General features: G+C 39.0%; 2 protein-coding genes across 5 annotated transcripts in view; one reads left to right on the top strand and one right to left on the bottom strand.

Moving 5' to 3' along the window:
- Positions 1–27258, bottom strand: part of CPNE4 (copine 4) — a 500113-nt gene that overhangs the window by 362450 nt on the left and 110405 nt on the right. For 3 of the 4 annotated variants that reach the window (XM_032266629.1, XM_032266638.1, XM_032266649.1), the window contains exon 2: positions 11366–11546. The exons of the other annotated variant lie outside the window; for it this stretch is intronic. In XM_032266629.1, coding sequence (XP_032122520.1) covers positions 11366–11546 — 181 coding nt within the window. The remainder of the gene's footprint in view (positions 1–11365; positions 11547–27258) is intronic. 4 annotated transcript variants of the gene reach the window in all.
- On the top strand, positions 19272–19739 carry LOC116542031 (prefoldin subunit 4). The gene has a single exon (XM_032266671.1). It carries the CDS (start codon positions 19279–19281, stop codon positions 19681–19683), a length of 405 nt encoding a protein of 134 aa, XP_032122562.1. The 5' UTR covers positions 19272–19278; the 3' UTR covers positions 19684–19739.

The following is a 27258-nucleotide window of genomic DNA, read 5'->3' as shown; positions in this document are numbered from 1 at the left end:
AACCATATAACTTAAGGATAAAAGGGATATTTCAAATATTCCCCAAAGCAGATTTCATTTCTACTAAAAATTCAAACAGTTTTAAATGAATCAAAAAAGGCTAAGCAATGACTGGGGCATTTCCATGCATGTCAGTGGAGCTTGCACTGTTACTACCCTCTAATAAAGCATTCTGGCAATTTCAGTCAGAAAGCTTAAGAATGTTCCTACTCTTTATCACAGTAATTTTACTTATAGGAAAAAAAGTCCCAAATACAGGGTGATGGGAGTAGATGTCCCTTATATATAAGAAATTTATCCTGTAACTATTCATAATAGCACAGCTTTGAAAATTCATATCCAATAATGGAAACTTGGTTAAACCAACAGTGGTAGGTTTTCTACACGAAATATTATACAATCATTTAAAATGACGTTTATGACTAACTTTGATAATATACATATATATATATATGTACACACACACATAGGGGCTTTATCATGAAATGAAAAAAAGGGCATGATATAAATTGTAAATATTATATGGGCTTCACTCTCATTACTATCATATCAACACAACAAACAAAAATCCTATGTTTAACAGATATTCTTTAAACCAATTTAAATGAAGCCAAACGAATAGCACAAACCTGAGAGATTTAAGTAACACAAAAGATGAGCCGGGCGCGGTGGCTCAAGCCTGTAATCCCAGCACTTTGGGAGGCCGAGGCGGGTGGATCACGAGGTCAAGAGATCGAGACCATCCTGGTCAACATGGTGAAACCCCATCTCTACTAAAACTACAAAAAATTAGCTGGGCATGGTGGTGCGTGCCTGTAATCCCAGCTACTCAGGAGGCTGAGGCAGGAGAATTGCCTGAACCCAGGAGGCGGAGGTTGCGGTGAGCCGAGATCGCGCCATTGCACTCCAGCCTGGGTAACATGAGTGAAACTCCGTCTCAAAAAAAAAAAAAAAAAAAAAGATGAGAAATTGAGGCACAAACAATGTCAGTAAGTCTCCTACAAATCACAAAGGTGAACTCTAATAGGGAAAATATGTATGTAAAGAGTAAAAAAAAATAACTGCACACAAGTATCAAATAGCAAAGTCTTGCCTTGGCACAGTTTGCATAGAAAATATTTGAGTTTTAATTGATCACAAACCACATGACCATTCTTAATGGAGTTACAGAAGGTATTAATAGAAGTGAAGAATGCAGGTCCCTGATGTCATTGCTCCACTGTCTTCTCCCTTGATAAAAGCCTCCATTTTACTTGATACCTCCTGGCGCCACATTTTAAGAGGCATAGATGCCTTACCTTATTTTATCATCCCGAGATCAGGGACCATCAGCACCATGACTTTTACCTCATTATCTTAGACATTAAACATAGCTTTTATCTACAAAATGTTCAGGAATATTCACTCTAAAATCCATGGCCAGAAAAATAAGTGTTTAATTTTGGCAATGATTAAGAGTTTGGTTTAAAGATAGGCTTAATAGAAGCAAATGCTGAATACAAAAGAGGGCAGATTCCTAAAGGGCAGGAGTATCTCTACCACATACTCCAGATCAAGATGAAACACATGGTTTTAGATGAGGACATTGATGAAAGAAATAATTTGGATGCTTACAACCAAAGGAGATGAAAACATATTAATTTTATAGACTAGTGATAATTCATTGGGTTATTCTGCCTCCACAGAAAACCCAATGAGAGAGGAGCAGTATCATGAAGACAACATGGATATTGGAGACACAAAGATCTGAGTTCAAACCCTAATACCACTTCTCACTAGTCTCGTGATCTTGAACATATACATTTCCTATGTGTCAGTTTTGTCTCCTGTAAAATGGGTCATCACAGTCCCTATCTTATAATACTGTCATGAGGATTATATGAACATGGATGTAATGACTTAGCATATGGTATAAAGCAAACACTCTGGTACTCATTATTCTGAGAGGAGAACAGTAAAGGATAGTAGGGAGCACAGTTCTGAAGTCAGACAGTCTGGGTTCAATTTGTCATAGCTCCTTCACTTACCACTTATGTGACCTGGAGCAAGTTACTTAGCACTTCTGTGCTTCTACACTATATACAATTTTTTTTTGTCTATTATACCTCAGTAAAGATGGAAAAAATAGGCTGGGCACAGTGGCTCACACCTGTAATCCCAGCACTTTGGGAGGCCAAGGTAGGAGGATTGCTTAAGGCCAGGAGTTTGAGACCAGCTAAGCAACATAATGAGATTCCATCTCTACAAAAAATAAAATTAGCCAGGTGTGGTGGTATGTGCCTATAGCCCTAGCTAGTTGGGAGGCTGAGATGGGAAGATCCTTTGAGCCCAGAAATTTGAGGCTGCAGTGAGCTGTGAGTACACTATTGCACTCCAACCTGGGCAACAGAGAGAGATAGAGACTCTGTCTCTTAAAAAAACAAAATGAAGCACAATGTATATAAAGTGCTTAGGAGAGTATCTGATATATAAGTACTCTCAATATATTTAAGGTATTATAAATGAATCACCATTATCATTAATAAAAAGATAAAATAGATTGAAATTACAAAAGAAATATGATTTTTAAGGAAATAATTATCAAGTGAGTCTAGTTAAACATGCAAGTAGGCACCCAGGAAAGGTGTCAAAAACACCTCCTTTGAAATGTTGAAGGTGATTCAATCTAGAAGCAGAGGACTCCTAATTGTACATGCCCTCTCAAACTCTTTCTTCAATCTGTAATTCCATCGTTCAAATGACTAACATGGGACTCAAGGTACACTATAAAAACTGCTGGCAAACAATGCTCCATTTGAATGTCCAGAATGTGGCTTGCCAGTTCTTCAGGCTAAGAAGGGGAGTAAGGCTAATGTCATGGTGTTTTCCTCTATCCAGGAAGCCAGATGTTATTCCTCTGGCAGATAAAATTATCTTTGGGGAATTCAAGAGAATTAATTGAAAGCCAACCCAGATTTCAACTCAAATAATTTTTGCTCATCTCTAACCTGAATTTCCCATTTGTGTAATTCTTTTTTCAGACATTATGACATTGAAAATTTTGAGATTTTAATTATAAGGAATCCAATTAGTCATGTATGCAATCCAGTAATCTTATTTTCCTACATCTAAGTGCATCACTTAAAGATTGAACATCATGGAACCGTCAACCTCTGGACACAAGGACATGACCTCAGACAACACAGAGGAAATATTTTCTGCTGTTAATAGTTCATTTTGTTTTATTTTCTATTCAACGCTAAGGGTAAGAGTTCTAATATCACCAAGATCAGCTTTTTTCTTTTAAAGAAATTATTCTTATTAAGGATGTGTTAAGGGGGAGGTAGAAGGCAACATTAAAATTTTCCCAAACGGGAGTCTCATACAAAATCACAGTGGAAACTTTGTGAACAAGTGAAGAAAACTGTTGTTTTTTATCATCTGTCATGCAATGAAAAATGTTGCAAGTCAACAAAGTGTGAACAGAAAATCTTTCGAGAAAGAAGCTTGCCTGTGATATCCAGAGGGAATGTTTTAATTGACTTAATTTTTATTTTCTAGCTCTCATCTATGTCCACAACTGGGAGGTTAACAGTGATCAGAGACCTAGCCAAGGGAGCATGGGAGTATAATCTCAACTCAAACACCTTTAGGGGCCACTTTTGTAGGGCAAGTGAGTGAAGCAGGCTGGCTAGCAGGGGACAAAAACACAAAAACCTCATATTTTGTTAAGGAGGGAAGATGCTAATTATCACCAGGGCACTGTTGCCATAGGATTAAAGACCCCACATTGCCAGATTTTCCGGCTGCTTGAAAGGAACCAGAAATCTGGAGTTTTATGAGAAATCTCATGATCTATAAGTTTTGGCAACCACTACAAAGCTTGTTAGAACACTATGAAGACCAGACAAAACATGTCTGCAGGCAACAGAGAGGGCATCAGATTCAAATTTGCCACCTTTAATAAAGTAGAAATAACATGGGTTTTGAAATCAACCAGATTCCAGCTTTACTGTTTACTAGTTGTATGACCCTGGGCAATTTATTAATTCTCAAGCCTTAGCTATCTTTTCTAGTTAGTAAAGCTTTTATTGGAGAGTAATTGTGAGAATAGAATATATGTAAAATAACTAATACATAATTGGCGTCAACACATATTGATGGCTACTTTAATCCATCACATAAATGTTAATATTGCTTGTCCCATTTTCATAAAAGTTCTAGGCTTTGGGGCAATGGAAAGTTGAATATCTCAGGTACACGTAAAATTGCTATTTTGAGCTTTATCCTCATGGTTTAATAAACGAAAGGGTGCTGGCCCACTATTACCCCAAGCATGAAAGAAATCTGTTTTGTGGAGTTTCTCCATAAGCCTTCTAGCTAAGAAACTTCCACAGCCCACTTATCTGGGCAAGCTCAAAAACATGTGCACACATTATCCCTTGAATGCTGCTAACAGGGATGCTAGGTCACATGGTGACCAAACCCTACATCTGGGTTACTATGGTGGGGAGTGGGAAGAGAAAATGAAGAATAATGGAGGGATTGGGATTAATCACAAGAATTATAAGGAGCTCAAACAACTCTATAAGAAAAAAATATATAATAATCTCACCAAAAATTGGCAAAAGATATGAGTAGACATTTGTCAGATAAAGACATACAAATGGCAAACAGGCATATGAAAAAGTGCTCAATATCAATGATCATCAGACAAATCCAAATCAAAACTATAATGAGATATAACCTCAACCCAGTTAAAATGGCTTGTATCCAAAGACAGGCAATAACAAATGCTGGCGAGGATGTGGAGAAAAGGGGAACCCTTTTACACTGTTGGTGGGGATGTAAATTGGTACAATCACTATGGCGTGATTTATTTTTAGTCCCCCTCCACATAGAGGTAACCTAGGCACCCTTGAGATGGTCTTCCCACCACACATTTAGGGAAAGTAAAAGATTTAAGTCAAGATCTCATGTTGAATCCTCTTTTTCAAGGTCACATGACTGACTGAGCCTCCAGCTCTCTGTCTCTAAGACAGAGTGAGATTACTAGACACTGAGGTCTTTGAGGACACAAGTCATGTCTTTTTCATGGTGCTTAATACATGCGGGGGTTAATTTAAATGGCTTTGTTGCTTTTTCACAGAGTTATTATCAGCAGAAAATAGTATAAGTAGATACAAATTTGTGAATATCAAATACTATATGGATATATTATTCCTACAAAAAATAAGCTTGTAGTAGAGTCCACTGATAATTGATGTGTTACATATAACCACACTAATTGTCACTAACAACAATTACGAACAACACACCAAAGCCCATGATTCATCACAACATGTTTCCATATGGAATTGATCCAAAGGTAATCAGTCTTCAGAATTACTTAGAACTTTTAAGAAAGATTTCAATAATTATGTATTAAAATTAAATGAAAAAATCAATTAATGGTGACTGAAGTAACCTCCTAGAAGTTTGGAGTGTAATTTGGGTGTTTTCAGTGAGAACAAGTACTCTGCCAATCATAGGGTCACTACCAAGGGCCACACAGTCATGAGCTTGGTTCTACCCAGGCACGCCCAGGACTAGAGCATATGCTCCAGTGAACTGAATGTAAGTCTTTAGTTGACAAGAGTCCTTGCCTTCTGACTCTCTGAGAAGTGTTTGTTTGTACTACTTGATTATGTGGCTTAGTTCCAGGAGACAGCGAACACATCAGGACTCACCAGAAAGCAGGAAGATGTTATTTCTACTACTCAATGGAAGATGAAAAGCATTCTAAATTATCATTACACTTAACTGTCATCATATACTGCCATCATTACATAGCCAGGAGTTGATAAAGAGGGATTTTTTTTAAAGGATATAATTCTAAATTAGGAAAATGAAAGGGTGTGAAATGAAACTCTCAGTTTGGAATGCATTTCAAAGTCACAAGTTTTTTTCTTCCTCCCTTTCTGTCAATAAAAATCATGGCAATTATTAAAGATTTACTGAAAGTTTTCACCTAATAAAAACATTTCCATATTTTGGAAGGAAAACAAAAGCGTGTTCTCTGAATTCTCAAACCTTAGACATGTATCCCAAACACTGCTGGTCTGCAAAGTGCAACCATATGTTGTACATTTCTGAACTGATTTCCAATCTATAAAAGATATACCAACTCATTCTCATTGAACTTTAATATTACTAACAGCAACAAAAGGTCAGATTGTAGATCTTTAAGTCTAAAAATCAAGTTTACACTTTTATGATCCACTTTAGAGGCCAAACATTCTCTTCCATTGTGAACAGGCTATAGCCTATCAAAAAAGCTGACATTTCCACTTCATGTAAGATGCCAATCTGAAGGTGGTTATAACTATTGCAATAACTACCCTGAGCTGTAAACTAGGGCATCACAGGGCCATTTGTCTGTGGGAATTACATTAGAAGAAGTACAGTGGAGCAATCACAAGTAACAAAAAAGAAATGTTAATTTCTAGTTACATCCCCATCTCCCCAAATTAATTGTCCATGGTAACAATTTTTTTTAAGAGACGAGGTCTCACTATGTTGCCCAGGATGTCCTTGAACTCCTGGGCTCAAGCAATCCTGCTACCACAGCCCGCCATGTAGCTGGGATTATGTGCTTATGTCACCACATCTAACTCATGGTAACATTTTTAGAAGCCCCCTTTACTCTCCTCCCCATCTTAGCCAAATTCTCTAGCACGCCAAAGATGCTCTGGTGTCACACTAGCTATTTACATTTTAATTAATTAAAATTAAATAATGAACAGCTTTTCAGTTACAATAGCCACCTTTCATGTGTTCAATAGCTACATATGGCTAGTGTCTATGCTATTAGACAGCACAGATATAAGGACATTTATTGTTGGGCATTCTATTGGATAGAGCTTATCTAGATAAAGTTTCTCTTTTGCCAAACTTTAAAATCCTCTCTGAAAGATACGCTTATCTTGCCCTTCTCTCTCTCATCCTGACATTCTTCAACAATCTCTCCATTATACAAATTAGTTTAGCCTCTCTGTTTTTTTCTCCACTTAGTCAATTGCCAGATTCTCCATTATGAAGGTCCCAGGAAACTGACACAACCAGCATGAATTCTACTACACAAGGCTTTCTTTTGCTTCTGTAACTCTATACATAGAAATCTCTCTGGAAGTCAAGACACTTTCCAGGGGGTGTATACAGGAAAATGTACACATCAACAAATGATGTTTGTGTGCATTCCTCATATACATTAGCCTTAACTAAACATAAATACTGGTAGCAAAGTGGTTCAAATAGACTGTCAGCTGCTTCTTTATTTTTCGCATAGGTACGGAGTAGATACCAGTCATTGAACATGTACAGAAAGTAGGTATTGGTACTAAATTAACATGCACTACTTGATATCTGAGTGAATGATTCTCCAAGTCACCATGAGTTGTTAGAAGATTTATATGTTGGTCATTTTTACCTTTTTGTTCTCAAATGCATTCCTTTTTTTTTTTTTTTTTTTTTTGAGACGGAGTTTCGCTCTTGTTACCCAGGCTGGAATGCAATGGCGCGATCTCGGCTCACTGCAACCTCCGCCTCCTGGGTTCAGGCAATTCTCCTGCCTCAGCCTCCTGAGTAGCTGGGACTACAGACACGTGCCACCATGCCCAGCTAATTTTTTGTAGTTTTAGTAGAGATGGGGTTTCACCATGTTGACCAGGATGGTCTCGATCTCTTGACCTCAAATGCATTCTATATCCATTCCCTGCAAACTGTGTCAACTGGCTTCCAGCAAGGTTTGCCCATTAGAAGGCACTGATGGGAGATCAGAGAACAGTTGAAAGGGAGATGCCAGGGTATCTCCTCCCTTCGAGGCAGCCTTTCCAGCCCTGCCTACAACTCCTCTATTTTTCCTTCTCCTACCAGATAGGTCCTCCAGCCATGACCAGCTTCTACTAGATGGCCCAGCTATTTGGTTCTGGGACTACTATCTTCTCTTTTTGTCCCTCTCACCCAGAGGAGTGCTGGCTCCCTTAGGGGGTTGGGGAAAGGGCAGAAGCCTTGATGTGAAACACTCGCCACTGTCTGTGGTGCAAAAACACCCTGACTTGCAAAATTCCTGAATATGTAACAGTGTGCTCTCAGGAGCCTATGTAAGCTGACTCCAGCGCATGACTGCTCCATCCCTAAGTAGAGTTTCTGTTGTTCATCCCTAGGTTTCTTCACAGCCCCTTTTAGTTTCTCAATATTTTCAGCTTCTTTATTACTAATTATCTAAATTATTTCTCTTAGCCACCTGGCATGGGCTTTGTTTTCTTGATTATAACCTTACTGTATATTGTTAAGAGAGCAAAATTTGTTAAACTACTTCTGAAGTACCAGAATATAAATGAACCATATGACTAAGCGTGCTAGGAATTAAGCGGCTCTTACTGGTTACAGAGTGAGACTTTCTAGATAAAGGAAGCCACGAATCAATTTAACTGTGGCACAAGGTTCTTATCACTGTGCACGGGAGGCAAAGTTCGTGGTAGCTGTGTGCTATAGGAACACTGTAACAGGACACTCTGGAAAAGCTATTTGACAATACGTATCAAAAGCCTCAAAAGTTTCCTATCTCTTTGTTCTCCAGCTCTTCTTTAACAGAATCTCTTATAGGAATTCATGCAAAAAGAAGGGAAAATCCTCATGCACAAAGACATTTATTGCGGTATTACTTAAAATAGGGTAAATTTGGAAGCAATTTCAAAGTGAAAAAATTGACAAATATAAATCCATTTGATGGGATGTTGTGCACCTTTGAAATTACAATGATCAATACTGTAGCAATGCAAGGAAAAGTACATACTACTAAGCAATAAAATTAAGAAAGAAAATTTTACAAGCATGATAATACTCATATGAGAATAAACATGCCAAAATAAAAGGACTAAAAAGAAATATATACAAATAATGGTTGAATTATGTTAGGGGTTATAAGTAGATGAATTTCTTACCTCTAATTTCCAAGGAGTTACTTTTTTATAATGTAGGCATTTCATTTAGTTTTGTTAAATAAATAATAATGAGACCTACTAACATACTTAACGAGAATATTTAGTAGGAAAAAAGATACTATGCATTAAGACACCCCTGAATACTGTTTGACATTTACATTCTAAGCCTTCAATAGGCCTGAAGTTAAATTAAGATCCCCAATCTGCCTATCCATATTCATTTTCTATGTATGTTGCCTCCTCACCTAAATTTCACCTGCTAACTGCTATCAAGCCTCTTTTTCAAAGAAGTAGCTGGTATCACATATGTACATACAACTAAACATGGTGTCTCTCAGGTCTTTTCAACCTTCTTTCTACTAAACAGTAGAAGACTGTCTCTTAGAGGGGCACCTTCTGGCTGTTTATAAACAGGTGAGAGAAGTATCGAAGGCTTAAAGAATTTGGTCCAAGGGATCCAAAACAGGTCTATTTATTGCCCTGATCAGCATGGCTTCAAATCCCTTATTCTGAGTACTTGATTTTCTTAAGAACTCCTTCTTCTGCTACATCCTCTTCCCCTCCCTATTTCCATTCACCACAGCTAGATCTTTAAAAACAAGGCTTACTTAGACGAGATATCTAGATGCAAAAAAGGAAAAAAAAACAAAAAACCTTAAAATCAGTCCTCATCCAATTTGTTTTGAATTTAAAATAAACAAACAAAACCTAGCTGCAGAATTCAACCCGCAATATTGCCACACAAACCACCAAAGACTGATACCAGTGTCCAACATAATTATAAAATAACAGTAAAGATCTCAGGTTCTGGGGTGCCAATCAATGTATGGGTTTCAGTATTTGCTTTTCCACTTACAAGCTGACGGCTCTTAGGAAAATCCTTAATCTTTTTGTCTTTCCATTTCCTTGTCTATGAAATGGGAATAGTGTCTCATAGAATTTTGAAAGCACTAAATTGGTAATTTCATGTAAAGCACTTAGACTAGCGTTTGGCACTTAAAAAATACCCAATAAAGTTTAGGTCATACTGTTTTAGGTTCTCGCTCCAAAAAATAAATATGTCATGATGTGTCCCCTACTGGGTCCATGATCAGTTAGAGTGCAGCAGGCACAAAAATGAGTAAATCCTTCCCAGAATAACTTTTTAAAAAAAAAAATCCAAGTCATCTCTCAACAACTTGGGAGCCCATCACCCTTTGAAGAATGACTCACAGAAATGCCATTCCATTCACACCACTGCCAAGGGAACAGCCGCCTTGCACAAGCACAGAAAACTGTGTGTGTTAGGAAACATTCTGAGTGGATATTTTACACACAAGTTTTTGGGAATGTCTGAATGTGGTTTTGCTACCTTTCAAAGCTAGTTAAAACTGCAAGCTGGCCTTTTGAACTTATAGGCCCCCAGCCCTTTCCTCCTATTTCTGCCATCCCCATCTCCTTCCTGATGAATCTACTCATGATTTCCACATGTAGGATTCATCTTTCTCCAGTCCCCAACCAACTCAGACTGAGGTAACCATCCCACTCAGCCCCATTAACCCATGGGGCTTAGAATGGGTCACTTCTTCAGTCCTGAGGACTAGTTTCATTACCATTGTTGGGTTTCCACGTGGCTCTCTTGGGTCTGCAACACTTTCTAGAACTTATGGTTCTCTATTGACCTGTGACTTGCCCTGTGTCAGCTCCATCTAACAGCCACCCTTTTTTGGGCTTGGTCAGAGAACTTGACTTCTTAAGTCTTGGTTCCTACCTCTCAGTTATGGCCAGCTACCCTGGATAGTAAGTAGCCCAGCCCAGCTCCCAAAACTGGAGCTTGCCCCTCTTCTGCGGACCGAGACTTCATGGGACTGACTTGCTCATAACTGTTCTCTTGGTTCCTTCTCTCAATTCAGGACCTATGGATAGGACTCTCACTACTGAACTCATTCCATCTGAGTAGCCACTTCTCTCTCAACCCCCTAAAACTTGTTTCCTCAGAGCTGCCATTCCCAAAATTCTAATTAAGTCTAATCTGAACTCTGCCTTGACCACAAGACAGTCTGTGAAACCAGTTTTTGGAACTTTCTCATCCCAGCCCATTCTAGGGTGTGGGTTCATGTCTGTTCCTGGTCCTCTTGCTACTTATGTGTTTCCAATGAGCAAGCATAGGCTGAAAAGTATATTGTGAATATTTCTTGGTAATTAACAAAAACACCTTAAAAGTCTTAGGCCCATGAATTAAATGTCAAAAAACCCACAGCATCAACACAGCAACATCAAAACATCATGATAGAAATGTGATGATATTTACTTCTCAAAAGTTCTAGCTCATCAAAATAAACCACCTGAAGATATAAAATATCAAAACATTTTTGAGTCAATCATCCAGTCATGCCTCTGTCCATTTCATTGGACATGCCTACCTCAAACCACTGCCCATGAGACTGCATCTTGAGGATGACACAGGGGTCTGGTTTGGAAAGGGCATCTCTGTCAGAAATGCCTTTGCACGCCACACGCAGTTCAACTTTGGTCAGGCAGGGGCTGTTAAAGATTCCCAGTGTGTTGGCAGCCGACTCATAAATGTTGCTCATCTTCTTCATTCTGTTTTAGGCAAGTAAAAGAAGAAAAAAGATGTGCCAATCACCACAATATTTGTCAAAGGAGAAAGCCTCCCAATCACCCTTCAGAAAATTTGACACACAGTTTCAAACACTGAAGATATTTATCTCACTTTCCAACCCAGTGGCACAGTTCCAGTGAAACAAATCAAAACAAACAAACAAAGAAAAAACAGGTGCTGGTGCACTTGGCTAAGAATACTATTTTCTTCAATGATTTGCATACATTTGCATAGTAAAATTTTTGGTCTGTGAAATAAAATTAATAAATTAGTTCAATAGACTGCAAACTTTAATCCAGCTCTATAATAAGTGCATGGCTTGTGTGATATTTTACAGATTTGTTGGTTCATCAATTTAATCACATCTCAAGTTTTCAAGACTAAAAATCCAACTTAACTCCTATGTGATGGCATGGAAAAGTACATTGTTCTTTCTGAAGAAACAGCCAAATTTGCCATCCCTAAAACTTTGCCCATCTTCTCAAAATGCCATCAGCAAGCCAGCTCCAAGACAGAGGCCCAGCATCTGAGTCCCTGTCCCCAAATTCATGATCCCATTCTCACCTTTCCCTTTCCCACTCCCACTTGCCATATCAGAACTCAGAATCAAAATGGGGAAAGGGATGGGGAGGAAAAGCACAAAGCTTCCTATTCTGAACTTGTGGAAACAGCAGCTACATTTAAGTATTCCAGGCCACCTGTCCATCTCCATGTGATATCCTTTATAAAAACACTTTGCATTCCACAGCCCCAGTGATCCACCAGAGGCCATCAGTGCTCTCCTTCTCTGAAGAGGACTACACCTGTAAGATTCTCTTAGGAGCAAAATTCAATACTTTGCTTATGCGATTCTGTGTCCTTGTAGATTCGTCAGGGAAAATGACAGCCTCACATGGCATTGGTGGTCTGCAGTGGAATTTCTTCATCTATAAAATGTGAATAATTCCTCTCTCTCTCCTTCCCTTTTTCCACAAATATTTAGTGAGATTCCCCTTGGTACCAACACCACACTAGGTTCAGCTGAGTACACCATACATTACACACACACACACACACACACACACACACACGCATGCACACCAATAGTGTTTTATTGAAACACAAGCATGCACATTCATTTATGTATTTATGTAGTTATCTGCAGTTCCTTTCACTGCGATGCCAGAATTGAGTAGTTGCAATAGAGATTGCATGGCCCACAAAGCCTGAAATATTTACGTATTACGTGGCCCTCTTTAGAAAATGTTTACTAACCTCAGTTCTAAAATATTAGGTAAGGGAAATTTGTGGTTTTGGAGAGTTGCAATTCTGGTTTTAATATGTGTTGAGAAATTGGTTTTAGGATGAGAGCTGCTCTATCTTCCACCAAAGTGAACATTAATAGGAACTTTGGGACATTTGTTTTTTACATATGAGAAAATTCAAGCTCAGAGAGGACTGGCAGCTTGCCCATATTGTGCAAATTATTCTAATGGCAGAGCTGGGGCTGGAGTACCAGTTTTCTATCTCCCAGCCCAAAGCTACTTTTTTTTGCTGTTGTTTTTACCACAGGTAAAACCTTTAGCTGGAGAACTATTCAAATGTACCAAGGAACAGTGGATACAACAAATATCCTTGATTTATTTCAACCTCTGTACAGAGCCATACATCCCTTCTATTTGTAAACAAATTCTTTTCAAATACAGGAAACACGCAGATTATAAGTCTATAGCTTCATAAACTATTTTCCCTCTATTTTTACAAGTTGTGAGCAGATCATTCACTACAGCAACAAAGGTGACAGAGTATACGGAAAATGAAATTTACAAAAAAGCAATGGGAGGGAAAGAATCAGCTGGTGGAAAGATGGCTTTGTTCAGACAGATTTGTAAGCATGTTGCAAACGCTATTTATCAACGGTTTGATAAGAACAGCTTATTCTTCAATCAATATCTTCCTGAATTCTGCCTTCCCAATGCATTAACTGGCTCCTTGGAATCTTTACATATGAGAAAATCTTCATCTGCAGCCTTCACTGGCCTCTCCTATCTCTAAGAGCCATCATTGTCCCTTCTAACTTTCCCTATCCTTGTAGGCTCCTGACGTGTCCATCTCTTCCAAATCCACTGTTTTAATATGTGTTAGAAAATACATATTGTATGTAAAATACTATGTGAGCTATGATAAAATGGGACATCTCTAATACCAGTCTTGATTGTGAGGTATAATACAAAAAGATTCTGTCAAGGAAACACATAATTCCTAATTCAAATCTTGACTCCTCCATTCACTGACCATGTGACCTTGGGCAGGGTATTTCACCTCTCAGGTGGTAATACCTATCTTGAAAAGTTGCTCTAAAGAGCAGATTAAATAATATATGCAATGTGATTACCACAATACCAGCTATATTGTGAATGCTCCAAAGGTGGTAGCTATTATTACTGTGTTCTGACTTATCTTCAGATAAAGTCATCCATGCTTCCACTACCAACTAAAAACCTTTTACATGACTCACTATTAAGACCAAACTTCTAAAAGCCCATTTAAGTGTCTTCTCTATTTGAAATCTGCACAATCTGAGCATACTACCCTCCATCTAAGAGCACATAGTCATCTTTCAAATCAGTTTATTGAGGATTCATACACATGAACCAATAACTCTCACAGGTTCACAAGTCAGACAGTAAAACAATGGTGACAGCTCTTCTAATATTGTGAAGCTGCTTTATAAACTTCCTGAGATAGACAATTTATTCTTCAAACAGTGTTCTTGCCAAACCATTGGCTGGCTCTATGGGAATCCTCCTATATTCCATAAAATCCCTCTCTTGGTCCATATAAAAGATAATCACATGTTATGTGCAATTCACAAGGCATCTGATGGGAATGACAGGATTCCCACAATGCAGAGATTCAACTGTCTCATCCTCCCTCATTTATTCATTTTCAGGTTGTTACAACAGTTTTGGCTCACATAGGCCTGGTTAAGTGAATTTCAGATCACAATATTTAGTTTTAACTACGCCTACCTCCCCAATGGATTACTGCAAAGAAATCTTATTAAATATAAAAAAATACTGTAGGCAACCAAACACCACGAAATAGCAGAGGTGACATATTTTCTCTTAGTCTGAGGTTCCTGTTGGCCATCATACTTGCTTAAATTGGTAGCAATATTATCACACATGTTAACAGTTGCTCAAGATAATTAAAAAGTATCAAGGCTTCTTGAAATATGGGTTGATATATACAATCACTGATAGGATATTCTATATTAAGTGAATGCAGTTCTTGCTCTGAGTTATTAATGATAGTAAATTTAAGTAGTTTATCAGTGAATGAACATATGAACTGGAGGCACATGTTTAGAGTTTTTTTAAACAATGGAATAAATGATTCAGAAATTTTATGGATTATTTCTTCAAGCAATGGGAAACAAAAGATTTGAAGCTGGGAAATGGGCACAATCAAATAAATATTTGATAAAGTACTGATATGATGGTTGGACTAAAGGAGAGAAAAACATTCGTGATTATATGAGGCTGTTTTGCTGGTCACTTCTATTCCTACTTTTCCCATTGTTTCTACTTTCTTCCCTCTGCTCAGGGCCCTAAAAGGCTTACCTCTGTTGACTGCCAGCACATTGTTGGCAAGTGTTACATTGGGTTTCACTAAAAGGATGCAGTTTTGCTGAAGGGAGGAGAGAGAGAACAGTATATTTCTTCCCAACTCCTACCTGATCTTTAGCAGTAGCCACGCAAATGACCATAGCTCTATCTGCAAACCTTCAGATCTCACTGGCCTTGGTAACACTGTTTCCTCCCCTTACTCCTTTAGGCTTAGGGTTAGTAATGTTTTCTTGCCAGTCTTATTAAAGTGGGCATCCTAGAAGTAAATCCTGAAACAAGGATTCAGATGCACTTGATTTCCTTATCTCAGAGGAGAGAAGAAAAGTACGGGAAGGAAAGAGGTGGTGTCAGCTGGAGTCCAGCTTCAATCTGATTCCATAGGAGCTCTGGGACATGAATTGTACCCTTGAGGAAAGAGGTTCAGCCTATTTTAACTCCATGTGAGAGTGTCATGCTAGGGATGGGGGTGGCAGGACATAAACTCTTAGATTTGTTGCTTCCTTCCCATGGCTTAAAGCAATCAGGCATTCCCCAGAAAAGGAGCAGCTGTGAGCCATTATCAGTCAACACTTTTAGTCCTTCAGGGAGGGATGCATGACTGGATAAAGGGCATCGAGGCAGAATATCATCAGGGTCTATTTTACCACAATGACTGCTCTCTGGGAACCTCCCTATAAATTCCTTTATCTTTCATCACATAACTGTAAATGTTCTTCTCATTAAAATCTCTTGAATCAATAGAGATGATTCTGTTTTCTATCTGGAACAGAACTAAACTAGAACAGTACCACTGGAACAAAAATCAGGAGTGGTGTGGCAGACAAAGGCTAAGACGGCCACCTCCTGGTATTTATGCCCTGTGTAATACCCTCACGCCTTGAGTGTAAGTGAGATCAGTGACTTACTTTTAACCATTAAAATATGGCAAAAGCAATTGAATGCCACCTCTACCATTATGATGCATCAGATAATGACACCCTCTTGCTAAGAGGCTCTCTACCTTGTTGGCTTTAATGATGTGGCCATGTTGGGAGGCAAAGAACTGAGGGTAACATTCATCAAATAGCCAGCCAGAAACTGAGACTCAGTCCAATACATTGCAAGGAAATGAATTCTGCCAGCAACCATGTGAGCTTGGAAGTAGATCATTCTCCAGTTGAACCTCAGATATGAAAGCAGCCCTGACTGACACCTTGATTGCAGACTTGCAAGACTTGGAAACAGTGAATCCAAATAACCTGCAACAGTAGTTCTGACCTATGGAAACTGTAAAATAATTAATGTGCACTGTTTTGAGCAGCTAAATTTGTGGTAATACTATCTAGCAACCAATAATTATTAATAATACAGATTCAACGGGTGCTCCAAGGGGTGTGTGTGTGTGTGTGTGTGTGTGTGTGTGTGTGTAAACTCCTTTAGATCTGGGACTACTTCTTATACTTTACTGCATCCCCTGTAGTGCTCATCTTGGTAATATCTGTGGTCTAGTGATGAAGCCAACATAAACCTTCATCTCTAGAGGGATAGGGTACAGGAAAGCAATATGGAGATACTAAAGACAAAATTCCCAACTTTTCACAATTACACTCAGGGTCCACAGCTTACCTCCCTGTGCCTGCACAAATGAAAGCCCTGACAAAATATACTGGAGTTCATGAGTTCCCATGCCTGACCTTGACTTTGGAGGTGGTACACAGGACAGTGGAATCAAATTGTTTGGCTTTGGTCCAGCTGAAGCTCACTGCTGAAAGGTGATCACAAAATACGGCTCTGTCAACGAGTGATCGGCTACCTCTAGGCCCAGATAAGAGGAATAAACAAGTAATTTCACACTCCGCTAGAGAACAGGATTAATATAGCCAGATTATCAATACATTCTCCATGGCCGATTTAAATCCTCTTTGTTGCCTTTCATACAATACCTTGGTTTTAGGGAGACTAATGTCTCTGCTGAGAATTATTTTGATGAAAGTTGACTTTTGGCCAATTTTAGAAGCAAATTATAATTGTCCTTTCACTCAGATAATTTAAGTTATTAAAAACTACCACTTCAGCATATTCACATTCTCTAACAGGACAAACTGATCCTGAAACTTAATTAGTTTCTGAATGAAGTGCAAACACCGCAAAGACAATAGACAACTCAAGAGGGAAGGGAATCAGCTTGAGTTCACAGGGGAACCAACTGAGCAGATGTTGTCTCAAGACTGTGTTAAGAATAAGTGCATAATCACTGTTCTGCTTGCCTTGGCGTTATTCAGCCTTTTAAAATGTCATAGTACATCTGGGGAAGGCTGGGGTGCTGGACATCTCTATCTCACAACATTTGCATCACAATTCAAGAAATATGGATGAGAGATCTGCCATGTGCCTAATGCTGTGCTGAATGCTGGAGGCACTGGACATCCCCTCGCTCAACCAGAGAATAACACAGTATTGTTTCCCTCAGACTTGTCAATCCATTTCCTAGTCAACATTACTTAGCTCAAGAGGAGATCTATCTTGGACTTACCCATTGGTGGCAAGCACTGTGCCAGACACTGTAAGGGATGAAGGCATAAACAAGATAGTCTACCTGCCTGAAGTTTTATATTCTGGAGCAGTGCATCTCAGACTTCACCATGATCACAAATCGCCTGGAAGCTGGTTAAAATGTAGTTTCTATTTCAAGAGTTTGGAGTAGGGCCTGAGATTCTGCTCCCAGATGACGTGATCCTGCTAGCGTGCAGACTACACCTGGAGTAACAAGGTTGTCGAGTACAAACCAGCATCTATAAAATAAGGCAAACTTCCCCCAGAGATTGCTTGTCCTAGGAACAGACATTCATATATAGGATGCAGGATGACATAGGGGATAAGAGTATAGATCTAGTATTGGAGCATCTGGGTTTGAATCACAGTTCTCCTACTGTTAAAGTAGGTAGCTAGTCAGGCATGAGCAGCATAAGAGAGGGCTCCCCCCACTCCATCAGAAATGTCAGGCAACCATCAGGTGATGGTCAGGCAGTTGTCACGCATCTCTCTAAAATAATAACTGATCACAGCCAATGCCAGGGAAAGGCAGTCTCCATAGATAAAAATACCTGAAACTGGTCATCAGCAGCTTCCAGATCAGATTTCAGCAGTTGGGCGAGAAGGCTCAAGTACGTATATTAACAGGCAAAATGGTGGCGTTTAACTGGCATATGATCATCAGGGACATTCCACGGGTAAGGGGAGAATGCCTCAAATGAGCATGCATACAACTCCAGTAAACACACGGCACATGCTCCCCTCCCAAGTGCTGGCATGTGGACGGCACACCCCAAGGGAAGAATCAGAGAAGGGATGCAAGAGACCAGAAATATGTCAGTATATAAAACTCCAAGTCAAAAGATCAAACCGCACACTTATCTTTCAAGTTGCCTGCTTGGCCCTCTTCCAAGTGTATGTTCTTTCCTTTTGCTCCTGCTCTAAAAGCTTTTTTTTTTTTTTTTTTTTTTTTTTTGAACCGGGGTTTCGCTCTTGTTACCCAGGCTGGAGTGCAATGGCGCAATCTCGGCTCACCGCAACCTCCGCCTCCCGGGTTCAGGCAATTCTCCTGCCTCAGCCTCCTGAGTAGCTGGGATTACAGGCACGTGCCACCATGCCCAGCTAATTTTTTCTATTTTCAGTAGAGACGGGGTTTCACCATGTTGACCAGGATGGTCTCGATCTCTTGACCTCGTGATCCACCCACCTTGGCCTCCCAAAGTGCTGGGATTACAGGCGTGAGCCACCGCGCCCAGCCCTCTAAAGCTTTTTAATAAACTTTCACTTCTGCTCTAAACCTTGCCTTGGTCTCTCCTTCTGCCTTCTGCCTCCTTGGTCGAATTCTTTCTTCTGAAGGGGCAAGAATTGCAGACTTGCGTGGATCCACTGCTAGTAACACTATTTACTTGTGTGACCTTGAGTAATTTACTTGAATTATGTGTATGTGTTTTACCATCTTTAAAATGGTGATAATATTTTCCTACTGTGTTGAGTTATGCTTAGAATTAAGTGAATTAATCCACATAAAGTCCTCAGAGGAGTACCTGGGCCATAATGAGCGGTCAATAAATGTAAATTACTGAGTCCCAAGATGGCGGCCACCATGAAGAAGGCGGCTGCAGAAGATGTCAATGTTACTTTCGAAGATCAACAAAAGATAAACAAATTTGCACGGAATACAAGTAGAATCACAGAGCTGAAGGAAGAAATAGAAGTAAAAAAGAAACAACTCCAAAACCTAGAAGATGCTTGTGATGACATCATGCTTGCAGATGATGACTGCTTAATGATACCTTATCAAATTGGTGATGTTTTCATTAGCCATTCTCAAGAAGAAACACAAGAAATGTTAGAAGAAGCAAAGAAAAATTTGCAAGAAGAAATTGACGCCTTAGAATCCAGAGTGGAATCAATTCAGCGGGTGTTAGCAGATTTGAAAGTTCAGTTGTATGCAAAATTTGGGAGCAACATAAACCTTGAAGCTGATGAAAGTTAAACATTTTATAATACTTTTTTTATTTGTTTAATAAACTTGAATATTGTTTAAAAAAATGTAAATTACTATTATCGTGCTGTTTTTTTTAAAATTGGCCACTAGGTTCATAGAATGTTCTTCAAGCTCTTATATATCTTCCCAGCATTCAACAATAGGTCATCAGATCCTCAGGACAATCTTCCACTGGATCCTCAGGATAATCCTTTTGTAGGTAATATTAGGATACCCATTTGATAGGCAAGAAATTGCACCCTAGAAAAAAGCAAGGATTTGAACCCAAGACCTCCAAGTACAGAACTTATGTCCTTAACCACATTGCTATATTGCCTCCTTGTGTGTTAGCTGCTTAAGAAGACTCCCAAAAAAGTGACAGATGGGGATTTATACCACAGAACATCTACCAATATTCTCTTGGCCCATCTGAATGTCACCTGGTGTCTGTCCCTCCCTTTCTCTGCCCTTTAGACTTTTAGATTCTTTTAAAGAATCTCCTCCCCTTTTCTCTCAGTCCTTTAGACTTTTAGATTCTTTTTTTTCCCTATTTCATGGAGAGTCCTTTATTTTCTAAATTAATCTTGCCTTTGGGTTTCTTTCCTCTCATGGCTTTAATCATTACTCACTCTGCTCACTGCTCACCGCCCCTATGCTCCCATTTTGGCAGTACAAACACCGACTCTTCCCAAGAGAGTGCGAAAAGGAGAAAAGCTGTGAATATTTACACTTTTTGTCCTCATCAAACATACAGTGTTCTATAATTCTCCTTTAAAAATAACTTGCTTTCCTAGCTATTCATATTGACAATAATAAACCACACTGTTTTATTTATTCCTTGAGAAAACTTCTTGAGATCAGTACTGTCAGCCCCATTTTATAGATGTGGTGGTTAAATAACTTGTCCCAATGCCATAGTAAGTGACAGAGCCAGGAATTAGAGTCTAGTGGACTCTAAAGCCTGTGTTTTCTACCATTTCTTATTAAATGATTTATAATTTGCTTAATAATTACTTTCTTTTTAGACCATGCAATGGCAAATTTCAACCCTATTCCAATCTTAATAAGTCTCTAAGGTATAGTGAGTGTATTAATGAGATTGTGCTCTAGCAGTCCTTAAAAATTCACTTTTCTTTCATTCCTTTATTCCCAAGGCTGCTTAATTCACTCCATTCACAATGGTAGTTTCATTGGCAAGTTGAGGGATCTAAGAACTTAATGTCCTACTCTGATTATTTCGCTGAGCATTTGAGGCATTATAGATGGTGGAGCTACAACACCCAGCAAACACAGGTACAAACCACATGAAACACAAAAGGCCGTGCTTTTAATAAATGACAGTATGAGTACATGAATTGACAATATGTCATATGCATTCAAAATTGCCAATATGCATACATGAGTGTTTTTCTGGAATATGCCATACCAAATCACTCAGATGCAATAAATAATTATTTCGATCATTTCCTGAGCTTTATAATTTGAGACAACAGCAAGACCAAAAGAAAAAAATCCAGCAGAGATCCCATTTTCTGAAAAACAACTTTCTTGGGGAAATGTGCATATAGAATCAGATACATAAATGCTCTTAGAAAGTTCTGGGCTTACAGTTTTGACTCTAACAATGATTGATAAAGATGAGACTTCTCTAGAAAGTAATTATGTTTATTGCATCACATTTATATTAACCTTATAGCACTCAAATGTTTCCCATCTTAAGGAAAATAATTTGATGTATAAATGTAACTGAATAATTTTAAATGCTGACAGAAATTTTTAAGAGTTAAACTTGAACTAAATCTCAAGAGAAATACTATAAATGACTATCTTTTTCCTGTCACAGCCCCTCCTTTCCCAGCATACCAAAGGCAACTATAGCTCCTGAACAAGAGAGAAAAAGCAAATTTAAATAATATTTTATTATTTTGGCACTGAAATAATTTGCTCTTGTTTCTCAGGCAACTAAACTTACTAAGTAGAAAGATCAAATCTCCATCTTCTTTTGTTCAGCTATTTTCTCTTCTTAATAAAATAATAGGTTGGATTCTTCCACTAGGGTCATGTTAATAGGAAGCTGGGGGGCTCACAAAGTAGATTTTATGTTTCCAGTTTTTTAAAAAAGGATTATTCTTTTTTTATTTTTGAGGCAGAGTCTTGCTCTGTCACCAGGCTGGAGGGCAGTGGCGCAATCTCGGCTCACTGCAACCTCCGCCTCCAGGGTTCAAGTGATTCTTCTGCCTCAGTCCCCCAAGTAGCTGGGACCACAGGCATGTGCCGCCACGCCCAGCTAATTTTTTTTGTATTTTTAGTAGAGATGGGGTTTCACCATGTTGGCCAGGATGGTCTTGATCTCTTGACCTTGTGATCAGCATGAGCCACCGCCCCTGGCCAGGATTATTCTTATGTTCAACGGGAGAAACTACAAACAATGTATGAAGCCAGAAGCCAGTTTCCTTGAGAAAGCATGATAATTGATCTACTTATGGGTCTTGTTCTGCTTCCACACTGTCTCCTTTAAGAATTGCTTCATGAACTTTTAATTACACACTAGCATTGGCATGCTTTTGCTTAGTTGGCAGAAGACAACATGGTGTGTTCTGGGAAAGAAGAGGGGGTTGAATAGATAACAAAGTATGAAAAGAAATACCTTTTCAGGATAAAGAGCACAATCTCTAAGTCAGCATTGTCCAGCAGAAATATGTGTAATGATGGAAACATTCTGTATTGGTGACAGACAATACAGTGGTTACTAGCCACAGGTGACTATTAAGCCCTTGAACTCCGGCTGGGGCAATTGGGGAGATAAATTTTTAATTTACTTAACTTAAATCTAAATAGCAACTGGTGGCTAGTGACAGGCACTGGACATACTGAACTACAGTTAGTTTGTTTTTCTTTGTTTTTCCTTTGTTTTTCATGAACAAAGCAACTCACAAAAACAGGACTCTTATAAGAGAAGTCTGTCATTGCCCTATTTGGTGGAGACTGGATGCAGAAGTGCTCAAAAGACTTAACAGGCCCAAGCCTAGCTCCGAGGCTTTTCTTCATCTGCCAGTGCCTGTTGATTGGTGGTGACTGCCCACCAAACTTGAGGAGATAGCATGAGAGCAAATGGCATGATTCACTAGCAATGGCTGCGATCCACATGCAGCTCATGAGGAAAGACCTTGGGGACAATACTGGAGCAAAGCTCTCCTTAGAATTTCTTTGTAACATGGAGTACCTTCATGTCTAATGTGTAATAATGTTTCTACTAAAAGTCTCTAAATGGGACAACATAAGCTTTGTGGGAAATGACCTTGCTAGTGTTGCTATGGATGAAAACAAAGAAGAGACAAGAATTTAGGTAGAAGTAGCATGTGAGCTGAGTGTGTTTTTGAAGTTGGAGAGGGATGTTTGAAAGGGAGAACATGTTGGAGAGCCGCATCATGTTTGTCGCTGCAGTCAGACTTGTGACCAGCTATCACAGACACTTGAGAGATGCTTTGGGGATGAGGAAAGCCACTACAGACACAGAGGAGTGGTGTCTGCATGTCAGCATTAATACACAGACACACACATAATCGTATGTTCTCACTCTCTCTCTTTACTAGTGAGACTTCTGGAGTCCGAATACCAGGTGGGTTTGCTTTCACGTAACAATGTGAGAAATGCATATTCACTGAAGGAGTTTGACAGGAATAGGGAGGAAAAGAAACAATGTCTCCCCACTAGCACAGAGAAACTTCAGGGGGCCTTGGGATGCAGGAGGGAACATTGGCTGAATTGATCAGGTCAGTGGACCGGGGCCAGACTGTGAAAGACCTTATCAGATAAGAAAGAAATCTAGCAGATGCCCTGTGTGTGGCAGCTGAGAAGTCTGTGGATTTCCAGTCTTCACCGAATGTAAAAAGAACTCGAGTACAGGAAAACCTGCAGTTTCCAGTGTGGGTAGAGAGAGACTAGAGAAACAAGCACGAGATGTAGAATACTCACTGGCAACAGTACTCACGGGCAAGCATTTTTGGATACTCATGTGTCTGTGTCAGTGCTTCCCATTATACTATCACATTTAATCCTTTCAAGAGTTATGGAAGGTAGCTGTTGATATTATTTCCATTTTACAGATGAGAAAATTGAGATTCAGAAAATCTAAATACATTGCTAGATTGCACAACCAAAAACTGGAGGAAGCAGAATTCAGTTTTTTTAAACTCAAAAGTGCAGGATTTTGTATAATGTTATTCTTCCTCCCCTCACATACCTCAAGATCTAAGTTCATTTTCCAGTTCAATTTGAGTCCCTTAATGCTGGAAGTCCCAGAATGTGATATCACACTCATTTAGACACAAAATATCTATCTAATACTTCAAGTATGTGCTGAGAATCATGCTAGGTACTGGAAGATACAAAGATGAAAAGACAAGATTTCCATCTTCACAGAGTTTCTAGGCTGATGGAGAAATTGACAGGCAAATAAGTATTTACAAAAGATTAAGTTTGCTTGTTATGTTGTCTGCCGTATTTCTATTAAAATAGCCATACAGAGACTCATAAGCTGACAATTGCACCAGAAAGGAAAAAAACAAAAAACAACCACAAAACACAGGTGGAGTTTCCTCTGGATGTTTTCTACAGAGCTGTGTGCTATGGAACTGTTATTCTATGAGGTGATAATAGATAATCTTAAAAGGAACTATGGTAGACTTCATAACATAAAACAGGTTTTTTTTGTAACAGAACATTTCAGAGTCATTACTATGTTAATTTGCTCTGTGAATCTCCAAAAATAAGATATGGTGTATAATACTTCTCAAATTATTTAATCACAAAAACACATTAGAAGACAAATGAAACACATTAGAAGACAAATGATTAACAGAGAAGAAAAAATATTTTTAAAATGCTCGAGGCTAAAGAGTAACAGGTAGAGGCATCTTGCATTTGGGAATATTTTATTTCCTGTGAAAAGTGTTGTAGGGAGCTGAAGTGAAATGTGCAGGAAACAGTGCAGTGTAGGAGATGCTGACTTTCATGTACTTCACTGGGTGCTGAGCTTGTGGTTAAGTCAAAGAGTTCCAGACCTAACCTGGAAGGTCTACTCTCAGTAAATGCCTGCTGGATTCAGCAACTTACATCAGGTATATCAAGGTGACCTTCAGATATTCAACTGAGAAGTAGCAAATGTTAGCACTAACTGGCTAATGAAGAGGATTGATGACACTTCCCTTAATCTGTCCACTGGCAAATACCAGCTGGATAGATTTATTTCCAATCCTGAATAAGTAAATTAGAAATAACAACAGGAACACGCAGCCTAAGAAAAGGATGGGGAATAATTAGATTGTGGTCAGTTCATAAAATGGAACGCCATATAGCAATGAAAATGAGGACCATTTTATACGCATGCCAGCATGGATAAATCTAGACATAACGTTGAACAAAACAGGCCAAATACAAAACAGTACATGCTGTATGATCCCAATTTTGTGAAGTTCAAAACCAGGCCAAAATTAATTATAATGTAACAGGCAGAATAATGGTTACCTTTTGTGAATGCAATGATGGGAGGGATACAAAAAAGGCTTCTGGGGTGGGTGCAGAAATAATCTACATCTTGATTTAGGTGGGTTTGCTTTGTAAAAATCACCCAGCTGTATATTTACAATGTGTGCACTCTTCTGTATGTTTGTTGTACTCAGATAAAATTTTACTTAAAAAGTAAATAGGCTGGGCACGGTGGCTCATGCCTGTAATCCCAGCACTTAGGGAGGCTGAGGTGGGCGGATCACGAGGTCAGGAGTTTGAGACCAGCCTGGTTAATATGGTGAAACCCCATCTCTACTAAAAATACAAAAATTAGCCAAGTGTGGTGGCGCACGCATGTAATCACAGCTACTTGGGAGGCCGAGGGAGAAGAATCACTTGAACCTGGAAGGCAGAGGTTGCAGTGAGCCGAGATTGCACCACTGCACTCCAGCTTAGTCGACAGAGTTAGACTCTGTCTCAAAAAAAAAAAAGTAAGTAATAGGTGGCAGAAATAAAGTCAGCCTATCTAATAATGTTATTGATCAAGTAGAGATAAAACTCTCTTACTAAAGACCAACACCCTATTAGATTATCTTTAATGTCTAACTGGGTGATAATTATATAGAAAACTATAATAAATGAGTGAATGAGTAAATATATGAACTTTTAAAAATAAACAAAATTTAATTAAAAGAAAAAAAGAGAGACAAGGCGAAAGCTAAGAAGACAAACCTCAAATGAGTCAGAGGGTCACTTCTCATTTTCCTCAACCTGGATCCATTGTAATTTATTCCTCATTGCAAACATCAGGAATTAATTGCTTAGGGGTGTTTGCCAAATGGTTAAACTCAAATCTGATCAGGTCACTCCCCTACCCAACATCTTTTTGTGGACCCCTAAATGCTGCAGGTCAAAGCCTGCAGTTCTTAGCCTAGAATCACTGATTTTTCCTACCTTTATTGATCAGGCACACAACTCCTTAGACACTTTAGATTGCTCTTTTCTCATTTTCTTTCTTATACTTTCAAGTCCTAGAAGGCCTATGGAATTATATGTAGATTTATTTGCATGAAGAAATGTTTACTCATTTATTTCTCTTTCGTGGCCCAATTTTAATCCCTGGACAAAATTTTTAGGACCTCCCCTTTACCTTTGTTAGTCCCTCAATAATCTGTGTTCCTACAGTTCTGGTTTCGTGTCCTCTCACACTAATTATTGCATGCAGAATATAGTTAACATGGCTGCAAAGTCCTAGTGGATAAGGATCAAGGACTGTTTGACAAAGATTCAAAGCAGGACAGACTGGAAGTGGAGCCTCCTAAACTGACTGATGACAGATATCTTGAGTGTGGAGGTATTTTAAAATCAGTGGCTCCAGACACTGATAAGAAAAAAAATCTCCAGAACCAGGAACTAGGTGCTTAAAATGTCAGTTGACCTAGAAATATAACAAATATGATCTATGGTGTCATCTCAGAACCAAATGTTCTGAAACAAATGTTTGTCATTTGTTCGTCAAATCTCAGAACCAAATGTTCATGGGTGAAAGACTCCAAGCATTTCATCCAGAAGGGCACTGCTCTTCTTCTATTCTCCTTCCCTTCCTCTCCCCAAATTGAGCTTCTCACTGATACTGCCTCAAAGACAGATTTACATGGTAAATGGCTGAAGCTAAAGAAGATATCTGATGTTCTGGTATCCTTACAGTGGTATGGAATAACCAGAAGTTAACCTGATGAGCAGAACAAAGGCTTCCTGCCCATACCTGATGGGCTGACAACACTGCTCCCACATAGTAGACACTGGGCTGCACCAAAGTTTGGTGACAAGAGTGACAACTTGCCTCTGCATCTCAGAAACTCAATTCTCCCAAGAAGAAATGATGTCACTTTTGGGGAAAGAGCACCAAAATATTTCTACTTCCACCAGCAACTGGATTAGAACACCAGAGTACACTCTTTAACCCTCAGGTCTCTGAGACGCCAGTCTTCATGTTTGTCTGTGTCAGTGGAGGTGAACAGTCCAAGCAGCAAATGAGGCAGATTCTCATAATTTCACAGACCCCTGGAAAGAGAT

This window comes from Sapajus apella, unplaced genomic scaffold (assembly GCF_009761245.1).
Source record: "Sapajus apella isolate SASKATOON/1434 unplaced genomic scaffold, GSC_monkey_1.0 scaffold4, whole genome shotgun sequence".
In the NCBI taxonomy this organism is placed as follows: Eukaryota; Metazoa; Chordata; class Mammalia; order Primates; family Cebidae; genus Sapajus; species Sapajus apella.
This window is presented reverse-complemented; position numbering and strand designations above follow the sequence as displayed.

Coding starts and splice junctions, on each gene's coding strand:
- LOC116542031 (XM_032266671.1), top strand. CDS start 19,279: ATGGCGGCCACCATGAAGAAGGCGGCTGCAGAAGATGTCAATGTTACT.